Below are 21,364 nucleotides of genomic sequence, written 5' to 3' on the forward strand. Positions count from 1 at the left end.
TCAACATTAAAGCTGGTAAACATGGAGTCAAAAGAAGCAGTCATTTGTACAAGCTAGATCCATTGCTGGAGAATGGACTTCTAAGAGTAGGTGGTTGCCTGAATACACTAGCGATGCCTGAAGAGACCAAACATCCCATTATTCTCTCGTAGGACCTTCACATATCAACACTACTATAACGACATATCCATGAACAGCTCGGACATGGAGGAAGAAATCATATGCTGTCTCGACCATAAAAGAGACTGGATTATCAAACCTAACTCCGCTGCAAGAAAGGTAATAACAGACTGTGTTGTGTGTAAACAACAGCGGGGAAGAGTTGGGAGAACAAAAAATGGCAGACTTGCCTCTGGAGAGGCTTTTACCTGACCAGCCTTCATTTACAGTTGTAGGAATAACTACTTCAGTCCTATAGAGATCAAGAGAGGAAGAAGTCTTGTTAAAAGGTATGGTGTAATCTTCACCTGCATGGCGAGCAGGGCAGTACATCTTGAAGTTGCATCTACACTTGACACAGATTCCTGCATTCATGCATTACGAAGATTAATCTGTCGACGAGGTCATGTTTCATCTTTAAGGTCAGACAATGGCACAAATTTTATCGGGAATTGAGAGAAGCACTCAATGGCTTGAATCAGAACAAGATCCAGAATGATATGCTTCAGCGAGGGATAAGGTGGAACTTTAATCCCCCAGCAGGATCCCATCATGGCGGTGTTTGGGAACAATTGATTTGCATGGTTCGAAATGTGCTGCGCTCTGTTCTTAAACAACATGTTCTGGACGATGAAGGATTGCAAACTTTATTTTGTGAAGTTGAAGCAATTTTAATTGATCGACCCATTACCAAGAATTCTGATGATCCATTTGACCTGGAAGCATTTATACCAAATCATCTTCTTCTGTTGAAAACCAAGCCAATACTACCACCTGGACTCTTTGTGAAGGAAGACAAACATTAAACGCAGATGGAGACAGGTACAATATATGGCAGACCTTTTTTGGAAACGGTGGACACAAGAATACTTGCCTCTAATCCAAGAACGGCAATGATGGTCAAGGGTTAGAAAAAGCTTTATTCTAGGTGACATTGGTTGATTCCACTGTACCATGAGGCTCCTGGCTAATGGGCAGAATATTGTAGATCACACCAGATGCACACAGTCTTGTACGTACAGTATGACTTCAGACTAAGAACATCTTGATAAGACCGATAACTAAGATATGTCTGCTCCAAGAAGCCAAACAAAAAGCCAAAGAAGAAGATTGAAGAATCACTAAACAAGTTTAAATGTCAACACATAGTGCATACCTTTTGTTTTTGATATGTTAAGCTTTTATAGCTCCTTTTAATGTGTATTGGTAATTTTTCCATTACATATGTAGAACAATTAGGGTCCGGTGTATAGAAGCCATTCATGCTTAGGCTAGTTCCTGTTAGCATATTATATTATTTTGTCTTGATATTTCTAGCAGTATTATTTTAAACGCTTGTGAGTGGGCATTTGATACGTCGATGGACGTGATAGAGGGAGAGGGACTGACCAGATCAGACCAGCCACGGGATTTGGAGAGAAAACAGTTCTTACCAGATAGTAAGAACGGAAAGCTACAATGTGTATAAGAATAAAGAGGATCTGGTATGTTCATTTTTTGTTTGTAAAATTACTTCAATAAAGCTGGAAATAACGACTGGAAGATCATTTTTTTCTTGACTGCGTAAGATCACTCCCACCACCCGTGTAGTAATGGCAATGGAAATTTGGACATTGGAAAAGTTTGAAATTGCCATTACAATCTCTTTTTGCTATTTTGTCACAATACCCAAATCTCTACAATCAAACTCCTCATCTACCAACTTTGAAAAGTAATCTTCATGATAATTATCTTTAAAATATCCTGATACGGTCATACAGAAAATTGGGGGACTCTTGGAAGAAAATGGTAACAAATAAAAAATTAGAGGTGCATTTAGATCCATCTGTTAAACATACAAACATTAAAAGCAAAGAAGCAGTAGATGCAACCAGCCTTGACATTGGGGATGGAGAATTTACATTGTCATTAGATTATGATCAATTATGATCAACATGCTGAAACACTCTGTGCCAAATTATTTTTGTAATCAAAGATCACATCAGTTTTTTCTACAATTACCAATACTCTACTTGTGCTAACATTAAATATTTCATAATGAGGATAACATGATTTATGGCAATATTGTACTCACTCTTACAAAGTTGTCAGGGAACAAACCTCTTCTGCCATCGAGCTCACCCTCCCACCATCCTCCATCATCTTTCTTGATGTTAGCAACAATATCTCCCACAGTGATGGTCAGCTCATCATCGTGCTGAGCTTGATAAGCAAACTCAACAACTGCTTCCACTAAAAGAAAAGAAAATGTTACTTCACCTGTGAAACCTTTAATGCGTATTAACATTACCAAAATCTTCCTCAAAGCTGTTCTCTTTTAATTAGTCACAAATGTAACTGTATGCTGATTAAACTATGTTCTACAAGTTTTCATTCAAAATGAGTTTTCAAAATGAGTCACAGATCAAGAATTTTTGAATACCGCAAACTCAGTTTGTGCAAAAATATTATGCATAGCATGCAGCTTCATATATTCAGTACAAAGCAACCTGCATAAACAGTACACCAGTAAAACAACTCCATACAATAACTGAACAAAAATGTATACCCCCTTTTTGTATTAGCTGAATTGTCATTAATACAGGTGAATCATAAGCTTTACTTCAACATAAAAACAAATGGCAACATCTCCCCATTGCCATAACAAAGTAGTAAAGCTGACTATGTTTTTTAAACCCCTTAGGCCCCAAAGTGAATCCAATCCAAACCAACGAAACACATTGGTTCCTGAGCCAGGTCAGTTAGCTGAAGCATTGTTTATAGTCAAGCAGCGGCAATGGGTGGCTCATCACTGATTATTGATAACATTTATCTTAGTATTGATTATTGTATATTTATTTGTTGTTATTGTTTTAATGTGCCTATAAAACAGCAGCATGTAAGAATTTCATTGCTCCATGTAACTATTAAACATGCTTGATTCAAAAGCTATTCAACACATATAGAACTGATTAGTCCGACTCAAAATATTGTCCGTCCCTATATGGATGTTGCCTGACCTGCTGAGTTTCTCTAGCAGTTTTTTTTTGCTCAAGACTCCAGCACTTGCAGTCTCTTGTGCCTCAATTAAAAATAGATATACTGTATAGGAGGTTGATCAAAGGTCTACACATACCCTAAATGTTTAAATTAATTCCAAAGGAGAAAACCATGCCAACATGTTTGAGAAGGTTCCAAATGTGTTGTGAGACTGTTTGGCATTTGATTTCCAATCTTCCAAATTAGCCAAAAAAGCCTCCTAATATTCAATTAATTTACGGAAGGTTTTTCTTAACGAAGTTTCCTTTCAATATATTATCATTTATTGTCAATGGGGATATAAAATTGAGTTGACAGTTAAGAATCTTCAATCAGGCCACAAAGTTGTTTTGTTTTCCAATTCTGAAGGAAAAGCAATCCTTTGCAAGAAAGGGCATAACACGTTGCCTAACCTATGACAAAATTAAGTGGATAAGGTAGTCAATCACGCAGGAACTGTAAGAAAAAAACCTCCAAGAATAGATAGCCCCTAGTCAGCACTCTATTCAGACCTGCATTCTGAAATATCAAATCAAAACAATAAAATGTGATTTGACGTAAAAGGATGTTTTCTGCTTTTAAGTAAGCAGCACTCCAATGGAAAATTATTCCATCAGCAGACTATGGTCACAGAGCTAAAAAAACAATGCAAAACCAAATTTATAATTTAATCCAAATTATAAAACTGGCCACCAAGTATACCAAAAGAGCAAATTGAATTTGAGAAAAGACAAACACTTTGCAGCAGCGTAGTTTCTAAAACAACAAATTCTACAATTTAAAAGTACTGTTGTACATCGCACAATGTTGGTTGCTTTTGCACGACCAACGTCTGAATTTCACACTTCAGTCTGCAAAAATTACTCTCCAAATGCATGTCAAGCACAGGAAAGCTTGCAGAGAAAAAGTCCCCGTTTGCACATGCATGTTACAAAACACAAATTAGAAATACTGCACAGCAAGATTAACAAACATTGGCATGCACAAAAAAGCTACAAAAATATTCAAAAGGCACTCTACATTTCTTGGTTTCAAATTATAATTCTGTTACGTGGTGCAGTCTGAGGTTAGCTAGCTACTTTGCAAATCTGATAGCTACAAACAGCTTTATTTCTAATGCATTAGTAAAGGGATGCAGTGTGGACAATGGCAATGCAAAAAAGGGTCCGATTAATCAAGAAAACAGCAAAATAAAAGCATTAACAAATTCACCCAAGGCAAAGTAATAATATCCTTAAACAACCAATGGAACAACTTCCTAAAATACACTTTGAACTCAGAGGTAGGTACTTCTGCCCAACACATACATTTTGTTACCATGCTTACATGGTTTAGTTCTGCTTACATTTCACTTCACCAAACACAAATTGAGAGAAAACGAGACTATAAGATCAGAACTAGTTACCCAAATTTAAATTCAATGGAAATGAAATGAGTCAGTAATGAAAGCTAATAACTTTAGCCGTGAAGTACACAGTGTAGAATACACCTGTAAAAATGCAACCATTTGCAAATATCTTGATAACAATTATTAATGATCAATTCCACAAGACCAATAATTTCCCATGCAAATTTAAATATATATAAATAAATAATGGGCAGTACAGCGGCACAGTTATTAGTCATTGCCCCAGAGACTTGGGTTCAATCCAAACATTGGTTCTGCATGCCCATAGTTTGCACATTCTTCCAGTGACTAGATGATTTTTCTCCAAATGTTCCAGTTTCCTTCTACATCCCCAAAACATATGGATTTGTAGGTTAACTGGCCTTTATAAATTGCCCATATAATGTAGGCGAGTGGTAGAATCTGGGGAGAGTTGGAAAAAGTATTGGTGAAATTTGATTCAGTAGGCCAGTTGCTGGTCTATATAACTCTACGGCCATGCAACTAACTCCTTTCACAACCATTGCACATTCCAAGAAACTTTACTACCAATGAATTAATTTTGGGAAGTTTTATGCCCGTTTGAATGGAAGACTGTAACATGGTACAACATCTTATTCATAAAAAGTAACATTAAAAAAAAAAAATACGCTCACTACTGAAATGTCAGACTAGGATGATGCACTCAAATTTTCAGGGAGCAACTTTAATTCATAATCAGCTGAACCAAGAACATAGGTCTACCAAATAAGCCATGCATCAATTGCACAATATTAAAGATGGATGTATTAATCGTTTTAATTAGCAATAACTGTTTTATTTGAATTATTAAATGACACTGCACATTATAGGAATAATAAACTAAAATAACATTGATCATATTTATTTAACTCTGTGCTGTACGAGAGCCTGACATAGGGACATCGCCAATAGTTATGAACAAGGACTCCTCCAGAATCCAGCAAAAGGGAATGTGTTTATTGTGCAGGGAGGGGGGGGGGGGGGGGGGGACTAAATCAGCTAAAAAAGAGTAGGTGAAAAAGGTTTGGTATGATATTTGGATGACTGTACAACATCACACATATGATAACTTAGTAAAATGATTTGGGATGTCATGCAAAATGCTTTCGAACACAAACGCTCCATCTTTATCTACAGCCGGCTGCAATCTCAAAAATCCGGACTCTTTACCGGTACACACTCTCGAGATATAGCCACGCCATGAAAGTCTATTGGCTTCAAGTAATCCTCGCCTCGCTTACGGTTGATGAGGAAAGAGGTGAAACGTCTCGCCCGTTATACAGTTATCCCCATTGAAGTGACGAGGGTTGGGCAGAGGGAGGATGCAGATGGGATGGTGCTGCGGTGTTCCCACCGCTGTAAACGTGTCAGGCGGGGGCGCGCGAATGCACGCGCGCTGGTGGGATGGGATGGGGTGGGGTGGGGTGGGAGATCTCAGCCCAGGCCAGGCTCGTCGCACCCTCTCCCTCTCACACACATAACGCGCACATTCTCTCTCACCCATTTATGTCGCCTGTCTGGTCTCTGGCTACCGATCGCCTCCGAACTCGAATGAAGAGTTGGACCAGGAGGAGACGCTGGAGCTCAAGTGGCCCACCTCCCCTCGGTTTGCTGACACCTCACTCCAGCTCCAGCACTGCTACGGACATCTTTGTTTACTCCTTCCTCCGTCGTAAGACAGCCAGCCAGTGTTGTGTGATGCGGGCTGCTGTGAATGCACTCGCCAGCGGACAGATTTGTGTTGGTGGCAGAGGGGAAGGAAGAAGGGAGAGGGGTTGGGGAGGGGGGTGGGAGGCCTGGAGGAAGTGGGTGGGACCTCTGGCTGATGAGAGTCGGATATCGCGATGCTTGGCCCGCTCCATGATAACCATGGCGACCCGATGCCGAGCTTCACCGTGGGGCCGGTGTCGCGGCCGCCATCTTATCCTTCATTTGGATGCCAAGCTGCAGCTTTCCAAATACCTCGAGAAGTAACGGTGCCCGTTGGACTGAATGGAAAACTTGGGGGCTTTGAAAATGTGCGCTTATTTCCCATGTAGGAAGGAACTGCAGATGGTGGATTACACCGAAGATAGGCACAAGTTACTGGAGTAACACACCGGGACAGGCAGCATCTTGAGTGGGCCACTTGAGCTCCAGCGTCTCCTCCTGGCCAACTCTTCATTCGAGTTCGGAGGCGATCGGTAGCCGGAGACCTATTTTGCGCTGCGGCCACCACGCAGATTAAAGTAATCGGACCCACGTCCAAGGTAAAATGTGCAGGTAGGAACTGCCGATGCTGGTTTACACCGAAGATAGACACACGTTTGTCAAGCTAATTTCCTGATCTCTTTTGGTAAAGGCCGTGACATTCTACATTTGTTGTCAATCTGCGGATCCACCTTGGCTCTGAGCAGAAGAATGCAACATCGTCTATGTAAGAGACGTTTTGATCTGTGTGCCCCCATTGCCTAGAAACGTCATCACTCTTATGCTCTTGTACCTCCTGATGGATTCAGCAAAGGGTTATTTTCCCAACGCAAACAAGACAAGGACGAATGTGCAACCCAGCCTGACTCCAGACCTGATGGGGAAGCTATCCATTTCCCACCCAATTGTATGGACTGCACTATGGATATATGTGTAGAGCAGTTGGATCTATTTCCTGATTCTATCGTCAGAGCCCATTTTGGAGAGCACATCCATCATGTACATGTGATATCCTGTTGAAAGCCTCCTCCTGATTCACGCTGACCAAGCAGGTATCCACTCCTCTGTTCTGCACCGGGGCGGTGGTAGCCCTGAGCAGCATAAACGTGCCTGATATTTTCCTGACAGATAGAGCACAGATTTGGTCTGATCACCTTTCCCACATCAGACTTGATCGAGTTGGCGATGCCCTTGGACAGGCTTTTATAATCCACATTTAATAGTGGGATGGGTCTCTGATGTCACCCTTTTCCCCCTTTTGTTCGCAAATGAGGATGGTGATACCTTTCCTCTTGGAGTCTGACATACTGCCGGCCAGAAGCAGAGCATTGGACACGTCCAGCAGTTCCGAGCCCACCCAGTCTCACAGAGTACAACTCAGCCGGCAAGCCATCACTTCCAGGATAGAAACAAAAAGCTGGGGTAACTCAGCGGGACAGGCAGCATCTCTGGAGAGAAGGAATGGGTGACGTTGTTGGAGCTGACTAGCACCATCTGGTTCTTTGGCTGAAGAACGATCTCGTTTTGAAACGTCACCCACTCTTTTTCTCCGGAGATGCTGCCAGTCCCGCTGAGTTACTCCAACTTTTTGTCTCTATCTTCGGTTTAAACCAGCATCTGCAGTTTCTTCTTACACATCACTTCCAGGAGTTTTATTCGAGTCAAAGAACCAGATGGAGCTAGTCAGCTCCATCAAGGTCAGTGGTTGGTCCAGACTCTCTCGCTTGCTGTCCTCCAAAACCATGACAGAGGACAATCAGTTCTGGGAGGCTATACTGCTGTGGCCTTTCTGTAATATAGCATATCACATATTTGGGAACAGCTCCATCCTAGACAGCAAAAAATTGCAGAACATTGTGGACGCTGCCCAGACCATCGCACAGACCAACCTTCCGTTGACTCCATTGACACTTCACGCTGCCTCAGCAAGGCCACCAGCATAATCAATGACGAGTCTCACCTCTTCTCTAAGTGTGAAAATGCACACCTCCAGATTCAGGGATAGTTTCTTCACAGCTGTTATCAGGCAACTGAACGATCCTATCAACACTAGAGAGCTGTCCTGAGATACTATCTACTTCACTGGAAACCCTTGAACTAGCAATGTTACAAAATTTTGAGATTTAAAAAATCAAGTCTGCAATTTATCCCATCAGATAAAGCATAACAACAAGTTTAATTTGACACCAAATTCACTTTCATATCTCAAGTATTAAAAAAGTTATGGCCATTTTCATACTCGGAAATTAGCATCTTGTTCCCTATTGATTTTCAATGGACATTACAAAAAAGCTGTGATCTTGGATAGTCAAAAGCCCGTAACTTTCTTAAGAATTAAGAGAACTGAATGAAATTTTCACTTATCATAGATTGAAGCATTCTGAAAAAATATAAAACAATCTTACTTGGATGACATGAAATTAAAGCATATAATTAGCTAATTACCTAATTGTAGCTAATTACAAAATTGACCGATGTGACAGAAATGGTAATAAACAACCAGACTGCCTTGAAAATTCAAAAATGTGATATTCTCAAGATCAGAACTTTAATATTATTGTATAATATGCTGTAAGTCAGTTATGGATAGGTAAATAAATTACAATTTCTAGCAAAAGACCAAGTCTTTATGGAGAAGATCAGCTGCTAGCTGGTACATTGGCATATCATAATCAGTAGCATCATCATACTCCTCAGACTGCAACCAATAAGCAACTCTGTACACGTTGTTTTTCCTCAATTTTTCAATTTTGGCATTGTAAACTACAAGTTTTTGATCTTCAAACCACGCATGGCATGCCTTTCTGCCAACTACTTTCCCACTAATAATGTCGTGTAGATCATCACATTTGGAATAGTCCAAATTCGGATAATCTCTGCGAATGTTGTCTAAATCAGTCTCTTTCAATTCTTTCCCTAGTTTTTTCCTCTCTTTCGTGTCTCGAGCATGCTCCTTGCCTTTCTGTCGCTTGATGATTTCTGCTCTCAATTCCTTCTGTTTTTTCTTCCGTCTGTTCCTCTGCACTCTCCCCCATGTCACTGCCTTACAGAGCACCTCCTCCCTACGATGCTCCTCGAGATTATCAAGGAAGTTGACTGTTCTATTCTTGCAGGCCCGCATCCTACATGACAAATAACACATGGTGGCATTGGGAGATTTCTGTTTCGATGAACTAAACATCCCCATTATCTCCTCCGCATCAATGTTGTGTGATCTTGCTGATGCAGTCTCCTCCTTCAGTTTCTCAGTAACATCAAGTTCAAAGTATTTACTATACTGCCTCTCCAACACAGTGATGACAGCTTGAAGACAGCTCCTCATCTTTGAACTGAACTGTGGATGTACTGGTAGCTCCCGAAGTTTTGTCAATGTGGCGTCAAGATGTACCTCCTCACCGAAGAAATCTTCCCTTGCCAATATCAATTCCTCTGGATCATCTGTGGCTTCCTTTAGAGCAGCAATCACCCCTTTAACCACTTTGATGCCATCAACATGGTTGATCTGATTCTGGCTTGAAGTGTAGAAGCGCTTCATCCAAGGCCCAGTCAGATATTTGCCAAGTAAGCCCAATATCTGAAGTTCTACTTTTGCTTCAGCCTGGGTGAAGTCATGGAGGATGGCGCTTTTCAACCCCCCACAGGATATTCAGCTATTCAGCAGGGCAACAAAGTCATCATAGTGTTCTATTAGCTTGCCACTAATGTGAAACAGTATGTGCAATCTGTTGCCACGATACCGTGGGAGGACACCTCGGGGGATGTTCCTGTCATCTAAAAATGCGACAAATCCTTTTGGGTCCACTTTTCCGTTTTTATTACGAACCTTGCTCATCTGCAGAATGGCATTTACTGCTAGACAGTCTTTCCCAAACAAGAATTGTCCTCCAGATTGTTTCTGCATTTTTAGGGCTGAGCGAACTGATGTAGCAATGGAGTCAAGAGGATGCAAGTGGCAGTAGAGCTCGTTCAAATATTTACCCCACTCACTACTCACAATTCTAATAGCAGCATGATTTGCTGCACACTCATTGTGTTTGAAATGTTGGCGATCATATTTTGTCTGGTTTCTTGATAATTTGCTTGCAGATTGAAATAAGTGTAGGTTTTACATAAATTGTCAATTGTTTCACAAATATGTTGTGCATAGTCCTCAGCAGTCCCACCAGCTAATTCCTCGACTGCTGCAGAGAGACATTTGTTTGTGGTGGTGAAATGAATGCTGTTAATGTGGATCTCTTCCTGGGTGGTTGCGTCAAAACCCACAGTCAAACCCTTTGTTGCAAGGAGCATCTCTGCTGTTTGCAACTCAGCAATAGCCCCCAATTCTCGGGCCATAACTTCAACTGCACTGCGTTGTGGAACATGATCCAGATGAAGTCCACTCCGCTTGTAGAACTGGCTTATCAGGATTGGAATGTTTGCTGTGGGAGTTTTGTTTACAATACAGTCAAACACATGCATCCTTATTGTTGAGGAGTAAGTTTTCTGGCCCACCTTTGCCTTGACAATACTGGCAGCCTGCAGAGTTTTGATTGTTTCTTTGAGGAACAAGAATGTCAAATTCGAGGCGTCTCACATCCTCTTTCCTGTCCTTTAAATTTTCTTGACATTTTCTGAACAGTTGAATTGAAACAACTTTTCTCTTTTTCATACTGCCACGAAACATCAACAATTGTCTGTGTGCTTTTTTTAGTTTCAAAAACTCTGCCTTGGTGTTAGAGTGCTCTCGTGCCAAAGTGTTATCATGTAATTTGGTTTTGAGTTCCTGAATCTTTCTGTCCTTTAAATCTATTTGCTTTTCCTTTCTCTTTAAGGCTTGATTAACTATACGTTTGGGAGTTTTCAACCGTGCCCTAAGTTCACTGATCTTTGTGTGATACTTTGTTGAAAGAGCAGCCCTGGATTCGGACACAAACTGTAGTCTTTTCTTCAATTTCTGTTTCCTTGGTGAAAGACTTAGAAATTCTCTGCTACATCTTGTAGAAACACCAGATGTCGATGGCATTGGTTCAGGTGAGGCAGTAGCTGTCGTTGGCGTTGCTAGATTCAGTGGAGAATGCAGACTATGACTGTCATCGCCCATGTCCTCGGTCTCTTGAAATATGGGCACTTGGCTTTCAGCTGATGTCAAGAATTCAGGATCTTGAGCACCAGGCAGTGGAATGTCATCTAAAGAAATGTGTCGACTGCCTTTTTGAAGTTTAAAAGTTTCATCACAAATTTCCATAAATGCTCCAAATTCCTTGGGATTGGTGAGTTTTTTAAACTTAAGCAAAGTCCGTTTAACGAGAGCATGCACTCTTAACTTAACAGCAGCACATGAATAGCCTTCTGCATCCGACAAAGAGAAATGTGAACTCAGCACTTTCTCTGTTTCAGGCAGACTTTTTCCAAATGAGGTAAACAAGTACAAGATGTGTCCATTTTTAAGATCCTTCATAGACTTGGGCATGACAGAGAAATTCACTTCAAGTTGAACTCTAGCTATGCCTGGCTGGGCTTTTGGATTGACAATTTTACATTTCTTCTTTGGAGACATCTGTTTACAATGTAAATAAAACAAAAACACTGAACAGCATTAACAGAAACAAGTTATTATTTGCAGTTTTAGAAAAAAAGGTAGAGATTATAAAGTTAAACGCTAAAACAAATAGTAAATACTAAAAACGAAAATCATGTTTAATCAAAATTCAATTACTAGATATAAATATCTATCCATTTCTTAAGGAAAGATTAACATTTTTAAATAGCCTAAGTGTCCAAAGATTATTCACAAATAATTCACAATATAACATGATTTTTATATCTAATTTACATTAATTTATAGGCCAAATGGAAGGAATTTAGTGTTCAATTGCTGTAAATAAATGCCCATTTAAATCGGTTTTCTAGTGGGTTCCTGTGAACGCGCTGGTTTAGAACGTTCACATCGCGCTGGATTTGTGCCCTCAAATGCCGAGAAAAATACTGCGGGATATAAAAAGCCCAAAATGAACTACTCGCTATAGAAAATTTTATATACAGGGTTATATACATGCCCCATTTAATGTAAAAATAAGGTACATACCTTTAATTGTTTGCTTTATAAAACTCTGGGGCTGCGAGAGGTTGCAGAGTGAAAGAGAGCTTTTAAAACTATTATAACTATTATTCGCGGCCTATAAAACTAATAATAGCTTTTGCGACCGAGTCTTGCAGCGATTTTTCGTTAATGATTTACTAGGCTGAACATCTGCGATTGGAACAGCCTAGTAAAAATCGCGTTTTAAACCCGCCCCCTCCAAACAGCGCCAAAATCGCGGACATGGCTTTGGGCAGATTCCCAATGACGATTCAGGTAGGTTTTGTAACATACCTACTTGGACTAGTTATCCATCCATATCATATCTATTATGTACTTAAAAGTCTGATCTTGTATGTGGATGTATTTATTTGTGTGTGTATTTGTTTGTGTATAATCACATCTTCTCAAAAAAACGACGCGCAAACGGTAACATTTTCACATATTCCGATAGAGAAGTATCCCCTGGAGTCCGAAAATGCCTTATCTGAAAATTGTGAGCTTTATTTCTCAAGTTATTTATGAATAAATAAACCGAGCAGCTGATGACGTCACAATGGGGTCTGCGCCGTCTTGCTCCGTTCTAAGATCTTTGGTCTTGTTTGCGCTGCAGCACTAGTGCAAAGCAAAGATCCTATAGCAAAGCTTTGCTATAGGATCTTTGGTGCAAAGTATTTATAGCTATCCACATGCGTGAAGCCATAATGCACAACAATGTTTACTTATGTTTTCTAAGTGTCACATTACTAATGATGTAAGAAAAGACCAGCCAAAACTGTATATCAGGAAGGCAGAGGAACTTGTCTAACTGTACAAAAATAAATATGTATAAAACAATGTCAGTTTAATGGCTGGCATTCAGTAGATATAAAATGGCCTATTCAGAGCTAGAGAATTTAAAAAATAAGAATTTTATTATAGTACGTTACACAAAATGTTATATTTGCAGCCGCTTTTGAAATAAAAATGTTGTATAAAAATGAAATTCACCTCACCAATTCTATTGTGATTGCAGTAGCAAAGACAACAACAGCACATTCTGTGGTGGAGCAAACCAGCACTTTCAATAACCAGAGTTTCCATATTTAACTGTGCAGCTGCAGATAGCCGAAGTTGCATTTTTACCGAGATGCTGCAGTCAATTTAGAGTTTAGCTGTCATTAAAATTGCAAATCGCAGGTCATGAGATAGTTGTTAGTTAAGGTAGCCTCTAACTATAGTATTATTGTTGAGGGCTTTCACCCAAGAGAGCTGTAAAGTCTCAACAGCTGAATATTTTCAGAACATAGTTTGATACATTTTTGTGCATATAAAAAATCAACAGAAATGAGCTTAGCTTAGAAACATAACAACATAATAAAAAGGAGCAGGAGTAGTACAATTGGCCCCTCGTGAATGTTCCATCGATCAATAAGATAATGGCGAATCCAGTTTTGATCTCAAAACTGCTGTCCTGATCTCTCCCTAAACCCGTTGACCTCCTTGTGGTTCATATAATTTGTCTGCCTTGAATCCCCTTTGCAGCTCAATTGGGTAGATTGTGCTAAAGAGTTTAATGGGTGGCACAGTGGCGCAATGGTAGAGTTGCTATCTTAGAATGCCAGAGAATCCTTACAACCGGGTGCTGTCTATGTAGAGTTTGTACATTCTCCTTGTGACGCGTAGGTTTTCTCCGTGTGCTCTAGTTTCCTCCCACATTCCAAAGACGTACAGGTTTTATAGGTTAATTGGCTTCTTTAAATTGTCCTTTGTGTATATGATAGAACTAGTGCACAGGTGATTGTTGGTCGGTGCAGACTCGGTGAGCTGACAGGTCTGTTTCCACGCTATATCTCTAAAACTAAAAACCATGTCATGACCCTCTGAGAGGAAATCCCGCTTCATCTCTGTCTTAAATGGGCGATTCATTATTCTGAAACATGTTCTGAATATCCCAGGAGGGGAAATATGCTCACAGCATTCTCTCTCCCTTTCTGGCAACTCCCATGAATGATTTAGCTTTAATTACAAAAATGATGCCCTCTTGTGTTGACTACCCGCCAAAAGAAATAACCTTGGGAAAGCTTGGTAAGATTACAATGATGAAGCTTATCTGCTGAAATTATTAGCAATAACAAATGCAAAGTTCACCAAATATTATATTTGAGGATCAAAAGTAGAAGCTTAAATCTTGTTGAACAGATGGGTACTTGGAGCAAACGCGGGCGGGCCTCACTGCTAAGTCCTAAGATTTTGAAAGTACATATGTAGTTTAATTAGAACAGCGGGTTTTTACTAGGGCCATTTACAAAAGGAAATAAATTGTAGATGGAAATATAATGAAATTGGTGGGTGTATCACATTAGAGAAAACAAAATCATTTTTCACAATCTCACCACCAAATTTTGGGATTCATCTAATGATCCTTAAATCATCTAATCTTTGCAGATGATTTAAATCAAATTTTGCTTCTTTAAGAAATAAATAAGAAATTAAGAAGTACATTTATATTGACTTTTTCATTTCCTTCCTTTTTTAGATTATTTAAGTTTGGGCATGAATATGGCATTTCAACTTGGAAGTGGAAAGTGGAAAGTTCCTGATTATTAATTCTTTTTTTTTAAATATTTATTTTATTAGAAGCAATTGTACAAGGAGAAAGTAATCAACATAACAATTATACAATTTTCGTACAGCTTCAGTTTGAACATTTTATAAACTGATAAGTGAATCGGAAAAAAGTAAAAAGGAAAGAATGAAAAGGAAGAAGAAAGATATGAAAAAGAAAGATGAAAAATCCCCTAAACTAACAAAGAAGTGAAAAAAAAAGAAAAAGTGGAGATATATCCCACTACCCTTCCCTACACCCGCTCACCCGACCGTAGCGTCGGTTTTGAATTTGTGTTCAACCATTCTGTTGTTGAAGAAATTCAATGAAAGGAGACCATATTTTGGAAAATTGATCTGATTTGTCAGACAAAACAAGCCTTATTTTTTCTAAATGTAGTGTCTCGGTCATTTCTATGATCCACATCTTCACTGTGGGAACTGTTATCTTTTTCCAGAATTTAAGTATAAGTTTTTTCGCAGTTATTAAACCAGTCAAGGAAACAGCTTTGAAATATCGTTAACTTAGAGCAGCCCCCTGACATTCCTAGTATTATTAATTTTGAATCTGACTCCAATTCACCCTCTCCGAAGACTACGTAAAGCAGGCCTCCCCACTACACACCTACGGACTTTTTATAGGGGGACTGTCGAGAGCACATTGACCTACGGCATCACTTCCTGGTTCGGGAGCTGCAAGGCGTACGAACGGCACCATCTAGACAGGATAGTGAAGACCGCCAGCAGGATTATTGGTGCTCCACTCCCCTTCCTGCTGGACATATACAGGAAGAGATGTATCAGCAGAGCCATCTCCATCATCAAAGACCCTTACCACCCATCGCATGACATTTTCTCCATCCTGCCATCTGGGAAGAGGTACAGGAGCATTAGCTGCAAAACCAGCAGGATGCTCCTCAGCTTCTTCCCACAGGCTATAAGACTGCTAAATGGACTTTGCCCCCTGCCAAGTATCGCGCACAAACCCCCACACTGCAGCAGAGCCACTGTTGTGCCGCTGCCGGTCGGAACGACTGTTGAATGTTTAGTAGAGTGTTAAATTTGTTCATGATACATGTTTTTTTTTCTATTTCTATTTATTTTTCATGCACACTGAATGGACACTGGTTGAGCAACGTTTTTTTGTTTCCTCTGGGTATGCGAATACTCAGGAAATGACAATAAAGATATACAATACAATACAATACAATTTTGAGTGTTTTCGAAAAGGTATTGTATATTCCCATCCAGAAATTTTGTATTTTTATACAGGATACCAACAAATGGGTTAGGGTAGCTTCTTGGAGGTGACATTTATCACAGAGAGGGGAGACAGTTGGGAAAATCTCTGATTATTAATTCTAATTCCCAAAATATAGATTGGTATGATACCATTTTTGAAATTCAAAATGGAAAGCTCAAAAATAAGAATGAAAGGGAAGCCTTCATCAGTCAGGGTATTGAGTAGATTGGAATATTCAGATGTAACATTGGAATGTTACATCTGTACACGGTGCTGCTGAGGCCACAGTTAGAGTATGTTCCGTTTTGGTCACCCTGCTATAGGTAATTAAGCTGGAACGAATGCAGAGAAGTTATATGAGGATTATGCCAGGACTTTAAGGCTGAATTATAGGGAGAGGTTGGTCAGTCTAGGAATATTCCTTAGAGCGTATTAAAATGAGTGGTGATGTTTCAAGTCAAGTTTATTCGTCACATACACATACGAGATGTGCAGTGAAATGAAAATTGGCAATGCTCGCGGACTTTGTGCAAAAAGACAAACAAACAAACAACAAACTTACTACAAACAGAATGGAACAGAATCACATATTCTTTTACATATTGTGGGCGGAAGGAAAAAGGGAAAAAAACAGCAATTTAAAAAAAAGCAGTAGAGTGGTACAGCAAAGTTAGTCCCTGGTGAGATAGGAGTTTACAGTCCTAATGGCCTCTGGGAAGAAACTCCTTCTCAACCTCTCCGTTCTCACAGCATGGCAACGGAGGTGTTTGCCTGAACGTAGCAGCTGGAACAGTCCGTTGCAGGGGTGGAAGGGGTCTCCCATGATCTTATTGGCTCTGGAGTTGCACCTCCTGATGTATAGTTCCTGCAGAGGGGCGAGTGTAGTTCCCATAGTGCGTTCGGCCAACGCACTACTCTCTGCAGAGCCTTCTTGTCCTGGGCAGAGCAATTCCCAAACCAGATTGTAATATTTCCGGACAAGATGCTTTCCACAGCCGCTGAGTAGAAGCACTGGAGGATCCTCGGAGACACTCTGAATTTCCTCAATTGCCTGAGGTGGTAAAGGCGCTGCCTTGCCTTACTCACGAGTGCTGCGGCGTGTGATGTCCATGTCATATCCTCAGAGATGTGGACTCCCAGGTATTTAAAACAGCTCACCCTATCCACAGTATCCCCATTTATCCTCAATGGTGTGTACGTCCTCGGATGATGTGCCCTCCTAAAGTCCATGATCAGCTCCTTAGTTTTTTTGATGTTCAAGAGGAGGCTGTTGTCCTGACACCAGAGTGCCAGATCAGCCACCTCCTCCCGGTAGGCCTTCTCATCGTTGTCTGAGATCAGGCCCACCACCACAGTGTCATCAGCAAACTTGATTATTGAGTTGGAGCTGAACCTAGCCACACAGTCAAGTGTGTACAGGGAGTATAATAGGGGGCTGAGGACGCAACCCTGGGGGGATCCTGTGCTCAGGGTGAGGGATTTTGATGTATTCCCTCCCATCTTGACTACCTGGGGCCCGGCGGTGAGAAAGTCTAGGGCCCAGGCACCCAGGGGGGTGTTGAGCCCTAATTCCAGTAGCTTCTCGGCCAGTCTGGTGGGGACTATCGTGTTGAAGGCTGAACTGAAGTCAATGAACAGCATCCTCATGTAGCCCCCCTTCTGGCTGTCATAGAAACATAGAAATTAGGTGCAGGAGTAGGCCATTCGGCCCTTCGAGCCTGCACTGCCATTCAATATGATCATGGCTGATCATCCAACTCAGTATCCCGTACCTGCCTTCTCTCCATACCCTCTGATCCCCTTAGCCCCAAGGGCCACATCTAATTCCCTCTTAAATATAGCCAATGAACTGGCCTCGACTACCCTCCGTGGCAGAGAGTTCCAGAGATTCACCACTCTCTGTGTGAAAAAAGTTCTTCTCACCTCGGTTTTAAAGGATTTCCCCCTTATCCTTAAGCTGTGACCCCTTGTCCTGGACTTCCCCAACATCAGGAGCAATCTTCCTGCATCTAGCCTGTCCTTAAGAATTTTGTAAGTTTCTATAAGATCCCCTCTCAATCTCCTAAATTCTAGAGAATATAAACCAAGTCTATCCAGTCTTTCTTCATAAGACAGTCCTGACATCCCAGGAATCAGTCTGGTGAACCTTCTCTGCACTCCCTCTATGGCAATAATGTCCTTCCTCAGATTTGGAGACCAAAACTGTACGCAATACTCCAGGTGTGGTCTCACCAAGACCCTGTACAACTGCAGTTGAACCTCCCTGCTCCTATACTCAAATCCTTTTGCTATGAAAGCTAACATACCATTCGCTTTCTTCACTGCCAGATGCCATGGGGGCCTGCAGCTTTCCTCTTTTATAGAGATGTATAAGATCATGAGGGGAATAGATGGGGTAGATGCACAGTCTTTTATCTAGGGGAATCAACCTGAGGACATAGGTTTAAGGTAAGAAGGGAAAGATTTAATAGGAATCTGAGGGGGATTTTTTTCACACAGAGGGAGGTGGGCATATGGAATGAGCTGCCGGAGGAGGTAGTTGAGGCAGAAGCTCTAACAACATTTAAAGGACATTTGGACAGGAACATAGATAGGTAAGGTTTAGAGGGATATGGGCCAAACGCAGGCAGGTGGGACTAGTGTAGATGATGCATCTTAGTCAGCATGGGCAAGCTGGGCCGAATAGCCTGTTTTCATGCTATTTGACTCCAAAAGACAGGAATACATTGTTCAGAGTTGCCTCGCCCATTTTCATATTCAGGTTGTGTGCTTGTCATAGAGTAGGTCATTGATTATGAAGGAAGCTTGACATGTTGGAACATTCTTATCTTTTTGAATCATTGTTCCATGTACAGTTAGGCTGTTTTTTTGCTGTTTTTATTTTTCACCCCAAAAAGTAGACAAACAAGTTGCTTCCTATTTTTTTATTTATATAGTTAGACAGTTAAAGTTGAGGCAGCTTGAAAACTACACTAACACATCAACTCCTTTTTTAATTACAATTTTAAACTAGTGTTTTGCAATTGCAAAAGTTGATTTAAACAGAATTTCAAGTGACGGTATATAACAACTTCACAGAAAAAACATTGCCTACTAAAAGAGTAATTAAAATCATTATTAACAACAAAGTACTTAACCATTGTTATAGCTTTGGGCCTCAAAAAGTTACACTGACAAATTTACCGATTCAAATATCTTAACTTGAAATGTAAAAGATTCGGTGTACCAGAAAAATCATCATTTCATGGATAAAGATTACATTGTGTGTATGGAGATTAAGTGCCCTCCATAATGTTTGGGACAAAGACCCATCATTTATTTATTTGCCAGGAATCAGTGGTGATTCTTGTTGTACTTCCGGTGGCGCTGGTGCCAGCAGCCTCCACCTTCAGCCGGGTATCTTTTTGTTTTTTTATTTTTTTAGTTATGTTGAAGTGTGTTTTGTATGATTTTTTTTAATGTCTTTATGTGGGGGAAGAGGGCACGGTGCGGGGGATACCGTCCTTCAGCCGCTTCCTGGTGAGGACGCGACTATTATTCGAGTCGCGTCCTCGCCCCCCCCCCCCCCCCCCCCAGCGGCCTACCTGGATTGGCACGGCCTTTCCTGCCGGGATCGACCGGAGCTCCAGCAGCGTCGGGACAGCGCTGATGCATCGCGGGGCTGGCGATGCCTTACCGGGGGTCGCCGTCTGGAGCCCGGAGTGCTGGACCTGCTGCACCAACATCATGGAGCTGCGGCTGATCGGGAGGTCCGGGCCGCTGAGGAGGAGGATGTTCACCGTCGGGGATCGGCGTCGGACCAGCCCGGCGTGAGGGCCTGAACATCGGGCCGCCCGGTGCGGCGACTGCGGGTGCTCGGAAGGCCCCGACCACGGATGAACATCTGGGAAGATCGGAGGGGAGGCTGGCTGGACTATGGTGCCTTCCTCACCTGGTGCCACTGTGTTGTGTTGTGTCGTGGACTTTCTGTGTTTGTGCATTTTTTAAAATTTCTATTTTATTTTTTTAATATGTTTTAATATTTATTATTTATTTATTTTTATGATACTGACTGTAAAGGGAAATTCATTTTGTTGTCTCTAATTGAGACAATGACAATAAATTTGAATACAATACAATACAATACAAGTGATGTTGCATTTCTTCAAGGAGGCTTTTAGTATGTTCTTGAATCTTTTCCACTGACCTTTTGGAAATATCTTCCCACAACAGAATGGAATATGAATGGATTTTGCATAGGCGATATTGATGGTATCTTTCCACTACCTAAGTATGCTTGGTGTAGGTAAGACAGTTCACGTATCCATATTGAACAGCGGGGATCACTGCTGACCAGTAAAACAATAGGTTTACTGTCGGCTCTGAGGCCTTGATCTTTAAATATCTTTTTCCTCAATTAAACAAAGGTTGGATCTTAGAAAACTATGGATTTTATCATCAATGCAATCTTTCATCAAAAGGTAGATCCCTCGTCAGATGGCAAGCAGATCATATTTTTCAGCATTTCTCTGTCAACCTTTCTTTCCAAATAGCAGCGTGATACCATCGGAGCAGGTTGGTAGATAATCTTTATCTTGCAGATGTCGAGTATAAGAGGCCTTATATGTATGACCCATGATTTTACATACTTAAGTGAAAGCTTTCAAATACTTCAATGTGGAGGAAACACACACAAGCATGATCTGAAAACTGCAGTTTAACCACTGATTCAGGTAGCCTTGGTTCTAGTTGCCAAAGGTTGAACAATTTCCCCCTCAGATAATAAGTTCTGATAATTATGTCCAATCTCACAGGAAGTTTGATGGGGCTGATATGCAACATTATGCCAAGAAAATTTGAGATAAATACAAGGGTAGTGATGCAGCCTTGTTTGATACAAATCATTATTTTGAATGACTCAATTATAGACTTGTTGATCAGTAACATAGCTTGCATGTTGACACGGACAAAATCTTAAATTATTTTTTTTTATCAGCTGCCGAATTCGTGAAGGATGATCGATAGTCAAAAGTTTTGATCAAGTGGAAAAATTACCATTTTTGGTGTATTTTGCTTGGTGTTGGTTTGCAGTGAAAATCCACTGTACCTCTAGGTTGATGGAATCAGGGAGCAGTTCTTCAATTGGTAATCTGCAGCAAAAATACACAAAGATTGTAATTGTCTATTAAGTTTCATGTTGATTCCCTGAAATCTTTTCTGA

At 40.8% G+C, this 21,364-nt stretch overlaps 2 protein-coding genes across 7 annotated transcripts in view; one reads left to right on the forward strand and one right to left on the reverse strand.

Annotated features, from left to right (window-relative positions):
- sh3kbp1 (SH3-domain kinase binding protein 1) overlaps nt 1-6,382 on the reverse strand; it is a 177,144-nt gene extending 170,762 nt beyond the window's left edge. For 2 of the 3 annotated variants that reach the window (XM_055644906.1, XM_055644905.1), the window contains exons 1-2: nt 6,086-6,382; nt 2,234-2,391 (exon numbers count right to left, since the gene is read on the reverse strand). In XM_055644906.1, the coding sequence (XP_055500881.1) occupies nt 2,234-2,391; nt 6,086-6,089 (162 nt within the window). In that variant the 5' untranslated portion in view covers nt 6,090-6,382. Of the gene's footprint in view, nt 1-2,233; nt 2,393-6,085 lie in introns of those variants that run through there. The other variant, XM_055644907.1, reaches the window with a different exon arrangement.
- Nucleotides 6,383-6,451: 69 nt separating this feature from the next.
- rs1a (retinoschisin 1a) overlaps nt 6,452-21,364 on the forward strand; it is a 51,137-nt gene continuing 36,224 nt past the window's right edge. For 2 of the 4 annotated variants that reach the window (XM_055644913.1, XM_055644909.1), the window contains exon 1: nt 6,452-6,847. The gene's annotated coding sequence lies outside the window, so the exon portion shown is untranslated. The remainder of the gene's footprint in view (nt 6,848-21,364) is intronic. The other 2 variants (XM_055644911.1, XM_055644914.1) reach the window with 2 other exon arrangements.

Source organism: Leucoraja erinacea, chromosome 13, assembly GCF_028641065.1.
Source record: "Leucoraja erinacea ecotype New England chromosome 13, Leri_hhj_1, whole genome shotgun sequence".
Taxonomy (NCBI): Eukaryota; Metazoa; Chordata; class Chondrichthyes; order Rajiformes; family Rajidae; genus Leucoraja; species Leucoraja erinaceus.